Source organism: Haemaphysalis longicornis, unplaced genomic scaffold (assembly GCF_048455015.1).
Source record: "Haemaphysalis longicornis isolate Haplotype H1 unplaced genomic scaffold, Haemaphysalis longicornis Haplotype H1 scaffold_2, whole genome shotgun sequence".
Lineage (NCBI taxonomy): Eukaryota > Metazoa > Arthropoda > Arachnida > Ixodida > Ixodidae > Haemaphysalis > Haemaphysalis longicornis.
In genome coordinates, this window is record NW_027526295.1 from 44,233,639 (window position 1) to 44,246,582 (window position 12,944).

The 12,944-nt window shown below is 46.3% G+C and overlaps 1 protein-coding gene across 1 annotated transcript in view; it reads right to left on the reverse strand.

The window, feature by feature from the left end:
• Positions 1 to 12,944, reverse strand: part of LOC144168867 (alkaline phosphatase-like) — a 60,241-nt gene that overhangs the window by 24,375 nt on the left and 22,922 nt on the right. Inside the window, exon 2 of the mRNA XM_077697859.1 lies at positions 4,070 to 4,404. Within this exon, the coding sequence (XP_077553985.1) occupies positions 4,070 to 4,404 (335 nt within the window). The remainder of the gene's footprint in view (positions 1 to 4,069; positions 4,405 to 12,944) is intronic.

Here is a 12,944-nt window from a genome sequence, read left to right on the forward strand (position 1 = left end):
GGTTATCTTGCGTTCGCATTATATGCTGTGCCGACATCCATTTCTTCGCCTTAGCTTCTACTAATATATCCTTAACACGCGTTTGTTCCCTGACCCACTCCGCTCTCTCCTTGCCCCTTAATGTTGCACCAATCATCTTGAGTTCCATTTCTCGCTAAGTCGTCCTCAATGTAAGTTGGACACTTTTTGTGAGCCGCCACGTTTCTGCCCCGTAGTTGAGCACCGGTAAGATGCAGTCGTCATGCACTTTCTTCTTCAGGGACACTGGTAGGCTGCAAGTCATTATCTGAGAATGCCTGCTGTCTGAACGCTACCCCATTCTTATCCTTCTAATTATCTCTGCCTCTTTGTTGGAATGCGGGGTGAAAACTTGGCCTAAGTTGATGTATTTGCTTACCACTTCCACTGCCTACCCACCTATCAAACCGCGTGCTGTCCGGAGGTTATTGATCATTATTTTATTTTTCTGCATATAAATTTTTCGGCTGACGGTTCTACTGTGTTTGTCCAGTGAGGGAAGCATGGTTTGCAATGAAGCCTTGAATAGCAATCTTTGAGTCGAAAGCTTAGAATATCAGTGTACCTACTTCCCCAGCGGTGGAGTAGGTACACTGATAATCAAACCTTTCGATTTCTCGTCAATCCTTCAAATGTGTTTGTGTGCGTGTACGTGTGCGTGTGCGTGTGTGAGGGTTGTGTGTGGGCGTGCGTGTGCGTGTGCGTGTGTGTGTGGGTGTGCGTGCGTGCGCGCGCGTGTGTGTCACAAAAACGGGAAACGTCAGAGCGCCAATTTTTGTTCTGTGGTGGCGACGTGCGACAGAAGGTATACACTCTAAACAAACATGCTATTAAAATGGTTGTAACGGGTTAGATTTACTAACTCCCTAGAAACTTTTCTACCGCCAGAACGGAGGGTACGTCCTACCACTCAGTATGAAACCTAAATTCTATCCTTACTAGTCTAAACCGTGCATTTCGTAGGTGCTGCTTTTTTGATACTAACATCCACTGAGAGTGACGAATGTCTATGAATTAGGGAACATTATATACAGCACTCTTCCTACACCGAATCGCGATTAAAAATGTTTTGCAAATCAACATGCTGACTGTATATGCTGCCATTAAAACGCATAGTTCTAACATTATGGCTAAAATATTTGATTTTTGCGACAAGCCCTCTGACTTTATTAGAGCACTTTCCGCTACTGCCTACAAAAGCAAGAAGAGGAAATCAATTTCTGAGGTAAATAAATTATACTCAATATTTTTGTGCATCCTGTTGGTTTTTCTGTTCAATTTATTTGTTGTATAACGGAGATATGTGCCTGCTAAATTGTCTAAGTCGTTCTGTGCGCTGAGAAGATCCACATTGTCACGGGTATCTTTTCCAGCTTATGCATGGCCACTAAGCGGACGGAGAACCTAGGGGATACTGTGAGAAGTAACTGGTTAGATTTCTGTCAGTAAGTGCCAAGACCTTCTATAAGCGTGTTAGAGTACCTAGGGTCTGCTACTGTGCAGACCACGTTCAGATTACGTGGAATGACTTGTTCTTGTTATTTGTTTACTCTTTAGTGCGGCGGTCACTTTCTTGACCGAAGATTTACAAAAAAAGAAAACAGCGGCCCTGTTTCGCTGAATGGGGCACTTACAGCTTTCGGCTTAGATATTGGCAGTTAATGACTTACGCAACGTTGCTTGGTGAAAAACGATTTTTACGGCAGAGTAATTGCATTTGAAAGGCTATGCCGTAAACTACGCTTTCATGACCTGCTCTATGCAATTTTCTTGGGTGGTGGGTGCACTAGGCCGTGCAGAGAAAAAATTGGCGCCAATCTACGTTCTGAAGGTGGTTGGAAAGCAAAGCTTTAAACGAAAACCACAACAATTGCCCATGCGACCTCACTAGCATTCCCACACGTGACTCTACAAAGATCGATACCATAAATTGGGCCAGCCGGTATCTGGAATTCGCAGGGACGGCTTCCCGAACCATAGAAGCGTCGGCCACGGCCGGGCTACAGGGGCGGACGCCGTCGCTTGAGTCCAGCCGTGGGACGGGAGAAAGAAAACGAAGACCGTCTTTCGAAGGGTGAGACAGCAGAACCTAGCCGTCCTGATGTGCTCGCTCGGGGTTCTACGCCACCGCCTGACACAAGTGCAGACACAGAAACAATTCGGCATGTGAGCTTAGGGATTACCATTTATGCCACTATAAACTAGTTAGTATCGCAAGTTTGAGAATTGCGAGAAAGCTGAGAGAAGTGTTATAATCGCTATTTATGAGAACCAGTTGCCCCTTTCGCCATTTGCAATACCTTTTAAAACACAGCCGAAATGGTATTCACCAATTTATTAAACGGACACCCATTCTTGGCAATCGGTGCGCAAAAGGTAGCGTTTCTATAGCGCCCAGATCTCTGTACATGGTCTCTACATTTTGTTTTCTTGCCCTGCAAACAATGCTTAGAGTACCTTCGCCGTACGACCATATAATTCTGTCGGGCCCACATTACCCAGGAGGTGCTGTCGAACAAGTTAATCAAGCCGTGCGAAGGCAACAGGATGGAAAGTTGGGCGAGTTGGTGTTGATTCATCTTGAAAACAGCGCGGAAAGACGTTGACTAAGAAAAGAACCACGTCGTCTTGTGTATTTCTTTTCGTAGACAACGTCTTTCCACGCCTGTTTTCAAGATGAATCAAGGTGCGAAGGCACCGCGCCATGGACGCGAAATAGTGCCAAAACAGCCCCAAAAGAACCATCGCTAAAGCTGACGACAATGCTGACGGCATGTTTCCCGCCTTCGAACCCGCCGCCCCGCAGGGACTTCTGGGTAATAGCGGGTGTTTCCCGCGCCATCTACACTGTGGTTAGTGAGGGAAAATCGCCCACCCCCTCTTCAGCCGCGTTAGAAGTTTCTTATTCCGCACGGCGCGAAGGAACTGTTGGCTAGTAGAAATAGAAAGCTTTGCTTTAAAAAAAGGTGATGGCAGCACTCTGCATTAACGTCGATTGATAGAGACCGGGAAGCAGCGGAAACCGGAGTGTAGATGGTGTAATTCCTTAGACATTTATAGAAGTATGGCTATTTAGTGTATGTGCACTCTGCTACCATGAGTGTGGAGATCAGGATTATAGGCTTTTCGAATTGAGGAACTGACCAATCAAATATTTTATGCGACCATCACTATTTTTTTGAGTGCCTGTTCTGAATTGCACTTGCTTATGTTGCAACACATGAAATCTAGTCAAGAAGGAGTTTTTGATGCCATTTTGGCTTGGCGGCACGCAGGAAAAGACGAGAATAAAGTGCTTTTCCATCTTACCGCCCTGGCGAAGCTCTCTGAGGAGGTACTGCTTCCTGGTAGCAAGTGTACAGAAAAAACAAAGGGAAGGTGGCCAATAGAGCTTTTTGCAAGCGTATTTATAAAATATCACGTAGCTTGGCAACTGGATGTTGCCTATACATGCGCCGGTGGCAAGAGTACAGTAGCGTGTCGCGTTCACTCGCATGTGTACTTTAAGGGTACTGGAACGCAAGCCAGCATGTGTCTCCGAAATCGAATCTGAAACAATGTTGTAGCATGTGCTGTGACATTCCGTTTTATGATATTTGCTAGCTTATGTTTGTGTCCTTTAAGAATATCGCGGTTAGCAAAGGTTCTCCATACATTTATTTTACAGTAGGGTGTTCTGTCCTCGCTGTTTCAGAAAAAAAAACACTTCTGCAAGCTGCCGAATCACATGCTTCTCTACCTTTCATTCGTGACATGTTTCCATAATGTACATTAACAAGCAACTGCCGCTGCATGCGGTATATTTGTATTCACATCACCTTAGGTAGGCTACTAATGTAGGCCAAGTTGCTTTTACACTTTAGTGTTTCTTTAAAAACCTAGGGGGACTGAGCACAGCTTCACCACGTCTTTCCTATGGAGATAAAAAGAAAAAAAACTAAATAAAGCATGCAGCCCTTGATGAGTGCACAATATTTCCTGAACGGGCTGGTATATGAATAGCCAAGGTGGTTGCATTTCAATGTGCGTACAGGGAAAGCGAAGTAAGCACCTTTACGCTAGCGTCGACGCCCAGTGTGCGGAAGTTCGCCTTCACTCCGCAAAGGTAGGCAGTGGCGGTGTTGGCCGAGTCCGGTGTCTGGATGTCCAGGGCGTACGTCCTGGACAGGGACACGTGCGGGAACGCGTCCCACGATAGCTGCCCTTCTTCGCCGCTCGTCTTGTGCAGCCGCTGACCCTTGTATATGCGTGCCGCGGTCACCGTCGCTATTCCCATGCCGTCACCGAGGAAAAGAACCACGTTGCGGGCGCGATGGCGGTTTTCCGTGCGGGCCAACCGCTCACCTATGCCTGCACTGGCGACGTCGTACCAGTGGTGGCGGTCCGCTGCGAGGAGGCGGGAATTTTTGTAAGCGATGGTGGCATTAATTTTGTTCTATTTAAACCGGTAGGTGTGAATTTAGTTGTCTAGGACTAGATCAAGTGAGAGATAGATAGAGTAAACATTATTCCCGTTTGAGGATCCCGTTGGACCCTGATGTTTCCCTAAATGCCGTCATTAGCACATGCCAATTAAGCTTGTACGGAAGAACTCTGTGCCATCGCTCAAACACTTCGGGCAAGATGGCGGCAGCACACGGCACATCAAGGTGGAAACAGAGGGTAGCTCGAGTACCAATATTATTTCACTGATAAATACTTAAATACCTAAATGCTGAAATTCTTTAAATACCTTAAAAATGTGTAGTGCCAACATTAGACATCTGTGCTCACTTCCCTTCGGGTTAAGGGAAAGGGTAGCAAGGTGATTGGCGTGGGGTCCAGCGCATAAGATTGTGGGTGTAAAGAAGGCATAAGGTAAGGGAACAATACAACTTTTTTGTGGACAGTGCAAACGTTCTTGCCTGTACCACATTAGGCGTTTCACGACGAGGAGTCGTCACAACATCTGTGGTACGAGAATAAATACTAGTTCGCTTTGTATGCTCGTGGTTTGGAGGGTGGGAGATTGGGAAGGAAGAAGCTTTCACGGGGTTACGCCCAGCCGCCTATCGCAACGCGCTGATTGTAATTATATTGTGCGTGACAGTTACAATAGAACCCGCTTGATCAGTACAATTTCGGGAGCTGTGTTACCACCCTTTGTAATGAAGAATGAAGATGTTACTTCGACTGGATTCCCATCTTGGCAGTCAAATTGCCCATTGCCATACTTGCTTTCACATTTAAATTACTTCAGTCTTTACCATCATTTTTATCTACGGGTGAGCTCTTTACGTTGTCCTATCCTGTGGAACTTTGTAGAAATTGAATCAATACCTTTCTTGAAACATTGTTACCGTAAATGTTTTTTTTTTTTGGGAGCTATGGCCCACGATTTTTGGCTAAGGGTATGGAAGACAACAAGTCTAATGAGTATTATTGCATTAACGAGTACTGTGTAGGGCTATGGAAAAATGAATATGTCTGCACAGAAATAATTGTTGTAGCTTCTTTGTCACGCACAGCCCGCTGCTTATAAACTCGCTACCTGCACTCGACAAGCGTATTTTATTACGACTGTGAGGACGTCTAAATGACGTTTTAGTGTACCTTAAAACGCTGTCAGGCCTGCCTTATGGCCGGCAAATTAGCATTTATATTGAAGAGGACACGTGCTAATGACGCCTGACTCCACAATACGCCGTAATTGTTCATGCCGTAATTGTGAGGGCCCGTTTATATTCCAGGCTGACATTTAAATGACAAAAAACAGCTAGTTTGTTTTGACGGCCGCCCTTCATTTTGACGGCTAAACATTCCTTCCTTTCTCTCCTGCTTGTTGATGGCACAAGATATACCTTTCAGCGGATATCAGCGGCTTGTAAAAATTGACGGTAAGATAGCCGCCAAAGCGGCAGCTATTCTACAGAGCATTCTAGTTATGCGCATTGTAACTGTGGTGCGATTCGCAACCTAGTCAGTTGCACGGAGTCTTGCGGGGCCTGAGTATAGACAATGTTGCATTATTTCTTCTGATTTTGCTTGAGCTTTTTCACACGAAATCCTTTCTTGTTCCTTTCTGACTCGCAGACACTTGATTATTCCGAGCCTTTTTGAATTCGTGTTGCGTTGTTTTTTGGACCCATATTCAAGTGAATGTGATCGACTCTTCCGCATCATCTTCCCCAGCATCTTCCGAAATATGCTGCGTGTCGCATTGCGTTTGACCCTCTACACCGGTTGACGTTCTCAGAAAAAGTGCGTTCTTCAGCGATATGGTCTTCTTTCCCACACAGTGATATTTTTTACATGCATGTTTTAAAAGAGGCCGGAATGGTTACAACCAGGGTCACCAGATAAGGTATCTTATGTAGTGATACTAGTTACAACTGGAGCAGATAGGAGTTGCAATGTCAAAGCGACCCGTAGCAGTACCGGTGTGTATATTTACTTAGGTCTAAGTGAAGCGGAAATATAACGCGCTCGCGTATGACGCCGTAAGGTTATGATTTCCTGCAGTCGGCGCGGGCGCTCGTAAGGGCGGGACGTGCAAAACCCCGTCCCCAGTGACCTTTTGATGGTGTTTTATCACACTACGACGCCGAAGTAGTTGTTCGCCCTGCCTCAATGGCACTATTCGCTAGCATACATGAATATAACAGGTTTTTAGGAGTCCGACAGGCTAGTACAAGCGGGAGAAACCCAAATCATGCTACGAATGCCCATCAAGTACTACGGAGCTCACCGTAGACGCCATAAAAAGGCGGCAAAAGGGGCTACAGTAGTCGCTCCGCGCAGTGACTATAGTAATGAGATAGTTATACGGGATAGGTGTGAAGTCGCTCCATTGCGACAGAAAGCGCAAGGAAGACCGAGATGAACCGTCAGTTTGCCCCACTTTCCACATTGCTGGCATCCAAACAGTCGTTCAGATGATTTTACACCCATTCTCGCGATATCAGAGCTGATCGATATTTTACGGTTTCAAAGATTCAAACGTGGCGTCCTCTAAGCAGTAGTAATTGAATAGAACCGCGGTAACGCGTGGTTTCTCTTATGTCACCGCCTCACTTATGATCGTATTCGTAATCACTTTTAGCCTTAACGGATTGTTCTTCAAGACAAAAAAGGAACACGCAGTAATGTGACGACCAAAACGTTTGGTTTCATTCCATCCTCCTGCACACCAGCTGATATCAACATTGGCTGCCGAAGCGTGTTCTATCTCGTAATAAAAAAGCGTTATTTCATTTGTTTTCTGTTCTTTTTTACTTCCTTATTTACCGTCTTATTAACTCCTCCTCACTTACCCAGTGCAGCGTAGCAAATGGGGTTCCACGCTGCACTAACCTCTCGGCGTTTCGTTTGCTTATCTCCTCGACCTCCTGAAGCCGTAAACAAAATAGTACATTTAGCGCGAGCACCAAGTCACGCGGTTCCAAGGAAGCAATTTGCCGTGTGTCACATGTTAAAAGTTTATGACCATAACTTTGTCCTTTAAAGACAGAAAAGAAGACAATTACGATGTCCCAGAAAAATGGCCGCATAAATTTGCCTAGCGGAGCAGTTCTATTAACGGTCGTGTTAGATCGCAGTTCTGCATGCGCTGATATTTACGCGTTATTGTGCTGCGCTGAATGCTTTGACAGATCCTGCCAAACATTCTTGCATGTTGATATGTATACTTTGTGAATCGTTTTTATCTCGGGATAGAGATAATGCGCTGTATCTTTTCAAAGCACAATACATGAACGAAAATTGTTGCACACAGGAGAATTTTCTTCAGAAAGTAACCTAGACGCATCTTCCGAACATTCTCGTACTTTCCCCACTTTACACCCTTCCTCTCCTCTAATTAGTTTGCTGTTAGGATGTGCAATTTGTTCTTTGTAGTGTTTTTTTTTTGGTTATATTGTCTTTTCTCTACAACGTAGCTGTTGGCGCTTTTTCGGGCGGAAACTCGCATTTTCATCGTCGCAGTGTTAGCTATGCAGAAGCGTATAACATGTCATTCCCCCCTTAAGAGGATTACATGTAATTTCTTTCCACTAAAGTAGTCAATGGGGTTTCCTTTTAGTCTAGCATCCAACCATTTCTCACTGTATCTGATGAGGAAAAAGGTCGTACGTGGGCTACTTACCCACTTTAGCGCGGAGCAAGATGGCCGCCACTGCTTATTATCATTTGCCCCTCGAACCGCTGTCATTCTGTGATGAAACGGCGGCCAACTTTGCTGGACCATCGTTCCTCAAGGCGCGAAGCCTTACTACTTTCACTGGGCTTAGACATTCGCTTGGTCAATCTTTGCTAATTCGTAATACCGAGTGCGCTTTTATATCTGCGCGACACTCACATCATGTATTTTCCGAAATAAATAGACAATGAGGTTGCCATCGGAGAATTTATCGTTTTCGTGGAAACAGGCTGATGCCTAAACAGCTAAGTTGAAACCGTCATATGGTTACTGTCATTTTTACCGACACGTGAGCAGCCCGTGGCAAAACCAATCATCGTTATCCTGTTCGTTATCGTCGATTTGATAGTTTGGTCAAACAGGTAACTGATAGCCATCATGGGAAATGAGAGACACGACCCGAAGACGCACATTAGGCCACAAACTGAGCCATAAGATACAGGAAGAACAATGCAGAATCAGTAGCAAGACTGGGACCTAGATTGCAGTTATCTGGAAAGTAAATGCATAGGTTTCTGGAATTTTCCAAACCCTCTCCCCACGTCAACTCATTCGTTCTAACACCTGAATCCTCTAATGCAGACCTCAGCAATGGGAATATGCTACACCTTTTTACTGGAAATGGCTACTTCTACCACCGAAATCGTTGAACCTGTAGCCCCTGAAATCAAAAATTGGTAGTCCTACATCTCTAACTTTCTTGGTTTATACTCCAATACGAAGGTTTTTCATGGTGAACACCACTATCTGAATACAGGGCCGTACCAGATTGTCCGCGCAGACGTCAGCACCATAAGTTATCATGCTACTCCAAGAACGTTGAACTCTACAGTGCAATAATTTAAATGCGGAAAGACATCAACAATTGCCTCAATATACTTGGTCGGCGCCGTTAAAAAATCTCATCTCATACCATACTCGTTCAACTGACGAGAGAACTGATGTCACCTAACATGAAGCCGCTTCTTTTGATGAGTGATAGTGTTTCCTGGTCAATCATTGAATTCGTTTGCTCGTGCTGCTTGGTATCTCAAGTCTACATACGGAGTCCCTTGCTAAGCTACATGTGCAGGGTCGGCTTCCCAGGCCAAGGACATTACGAAATATACAATCAATAAACTAGATAAGCAATAGAAAGTTGGCACATAAATGGGATGTGTCCGCCCAGCTTTTGTCTCATTCCCGAGTGCGTAGATAGCAGAGATTGTGGCGGTATGAGCACTATCGGCGGCGATGTAACAAATGCACAGCTGCAGGCCTCCTTCTGGCAGTGCGTATCGCAATGACGTCATCGGAGCACCCTTGTGAAGGACACGTGAAAGCGAAAGCACTTCATACTAGTAGTTATTCGACTGAGCTGGACGAGTGATGCTGCCGCGATTGCTCGACGTGTTCGCGAGCAGCTGATTGACCCAGCTCTGCGTTGCTGCACTTCCTACACAATTAAAAGTTTTCAACCAAATCAACGAATATAGGATTCTAACTGTCTGTCTGTCTGTCTGTCTGTCTGTCTGTCTGTCTGTCTACTCAACCCCTTGGCACCCGGCCGAAAGACTGACCACGTATCGGCTTGCTAGGCTACCAATGACCTGCTGCCGAGGCTAGTGCATTTTTAAATTATCACGCGTGTAGGAAACCCCAGGAATATTTGAGGCCAACATGTATAGAACCGACAGCACCAGCAGTCTTCTAATTACGAATACACATTGTGTTGTATTTTACGACAGAAAAGAGACCAGCGCTGCGCAACACGGTGAGATAAACGCAAACATTAAACTGAGCATGTCGGCTTGTGTTGCTTTAGGTTGAACAAGCAAACATAACAAAAATGAAGGAAACTGACACTTATGCGTAAGACTTGAAATTAGGGACGCTGTACGCAACCTTCACGACCATCACGACGGCTGAAGTCCACAATTGCAGCCGATTTGTGTCTTCTTCGCTGCCGCAATGACCTCTAATTCCCCATTGTTGCTATAAGTGCGAGCTTCCTTCATTATTTCTAAGTGGTAATCATTGGACCTCACCTCGGACAGGCGTACGCTATGAAGTGTTTTTCTCGTTCCCAGCAAATGTAGCCACGATTGCGGCGAACGCTGGAGTCTTTCTAGTTCTGTGTAAGTGTTTCCATGATTACAGAGAACGCTGGAGTTTTTTTGGCAAATCTTGGCCAATCTCCCTAACACTGGTTTGCTTGGCATTGCGAACGTGCCTGGGGACCTCGGCGGTCGTCGAGAGTTACACACGCATGAGCGCTAGATATTTTCATGATTTTGTTAACTGCCCGGCTGTCCTCGTTGGGCCCGCACTCACGTGCGTGCGCTGGGCAATGCCGTGGTATTTTAAACTCCGGACACAAAAAATTAGGATTTGATAAACAGTTTTGCTGTTAAAATACGTGCGCTATACCGAGACATGGCGCCAGCAGTGCAAACGCGGAAAACCTGAAGTCAACGACCACCATTCCATTCATAATGTGTCGTGTGAGAGGAGAAGGGAAGGGCGTCAAAGGTTCGAGAGGAAGAGAGTAGGGGTTTCGACGTGGAAAAGGCCGGGAAAATATCTCGATGACCGTTACTGCGAAGCAATAATGTTTGCGGCGAATGTTTGCCCCCGAATCTACACAGAGGCTTTGAAGCGTGGTGTTGCGAAATCCTAATAAGTTCTTTTCGCCATCCTAGGACAGTACCTCACTAGCGCTGACAAAGTTTCACACGGACGTTTGTGTTTTTCGCCCACATGGGAAAAAATGGTCCGATCGGACTCTTATGTGTGAATCGACGTAAAGCGGAGCTTTCAATGATGTGTACATCGTCAGTGATGTCGGTGTTCTTAGCTGCAGAATAGATTTCAAGTAGCCCCATTTGAAATGATTGCACCGGCGTCACGTCACAACTGGGTCGGAACAAAAATGCAAACGGCATTTTATTCAATCGTCGCTCCAGGGCTAGTTCTGACGACGCTCGTTGCCTTCATTGCCTTCGAACCAGCCTACATTCATGGTCAGCGCCACGTTTTACAGTGAGCGAAGACGCTCCTGTTCTGCGTGGCACTCCATTCGGGCCTGGATATCCTGGATGCTGCGGGAACCTTTTTGAGCAACTTTATTGGTGTGTATTTACGTGCTCTCCGGAAGCATTTGCGGAGACCAGCGCTCTCTTTGGTGGTTTTGTGAGAATCCCTGCAGCGCTCTGCTCCCCCACCTCCTCCACCCTCCCGGCAGACGCATGCTGTTTAAATGCGTAAGAAATTTATAAAGGCAGTATGGTCTTTATAAATTTCTTACTTTCTTTACAAATTTCTTTATAAATGGTCTTTACTGAAACTCTTTGTACGCGACTATTTTGATCGTTGATACGAACGTTATTTACGAGGAAAATACAAGGAGCACAAGCCCCGCCATAGATGCGAAAATGAGAATTAAGTAATAATGTGTTCCTCACAACAGCCTGCTATTGGTCCCCGCCTTTCCGGCGATGAAAGTAAACAGCTTTTTGGAGGAAACATGAGTGTTCTTCAGCTGTCATTATCGCGGTAACACACGCCGGGTCATAACCGTATGAGAGAGGTTCAATTGAGTAAAGGTATAAAGCAACTTCGGCGCCACCCTGAGGTTATTAGGGGGCGCGAGCGCCCACCCCTTGCCTGCCCCTTTGCGCACGCCTATGCCCCCAATCTATTTGTCCTGTAGAGTCCTGTAGAGTCCTGTACTAAGGAAGGGAAAGACCGTTGTCTGTGGGAGGCTCGCAGTCTGTGACGACGTGCACCTCGCTCGAAAACAGAACGCAATAAACAAATACAACACCTCGCAACTAGCTCGGCACTCAAATTTGAATTTACATTTACGGAATACAGTTCTCAGAGCTGAAATTATGGAGGTTTATAACGTTAGGCCTGCCTAACTACTCTGGAAAAATACGCGAGGCCCAGCATGTGTCAATCAATTCTAACCGCTAATGATACGATACGATCGTTGGCTTGGGTTATCAGCTGTGAGGCGTAGTGAGTACCTGCAGTGACGGAAGTGACGTCACCGGCTCACTAGCTGCACGGCTTTGCGAGTCTGGTGTCTACAGTGAAGCTGTTTTTGGCTAGGAATATGTGGATCTTTTGTGCGCTAACAAAAACTCCCTAGGCTCCACGTGATTTCTAAACGCGAGCAGAGCACCGCTCGAGGCGTTTGTGCGCGTGAATTTCGCTGTCTTAGAAGCGTGAGGCACGCAATAGCGCAAGCTGTTCGTGGGTGTACGTTTGTTTACGCGCTTGTTTGCTTGCTCAAACTTGGCTCAACACTTTCTTTAACTCGACAAGTTGCCGCTCGTGATTTTAAATTTCACTTCTGTCGTTCCTCCCGAAGAGCAACGGACTCCCGAAGAGCAACGCGCTACGAAGAGCCATGGCGGGTACAGAGACGAGAATGGAACCCCTGCCGTCGTCCAGCGAACACCAAAGAAGATGCAAACGCCAAACGCATGCGGCAACTGAGACAAGACGACCAACAGCCCAGCTCCTCATCGTCGGCCTACATGGCAGACGCTTCAAATTCGTTGGCCTACCTTCCTGCTATGGCCGAAGCCACCGACCCCAATGCTGCTGCTAACGCTACAACAGCTGCCTTGCCTTCCCACCACATGGAGTGCGTGGTTGAGGGGGAGGACATCGACCCCCAAGTCCTCGAAGAGCCTGGCTGGCTGACCATCCGCCGCAAGATCGCCTTGAACTCCGCAACCACTGCACCTGACGCCGCGAC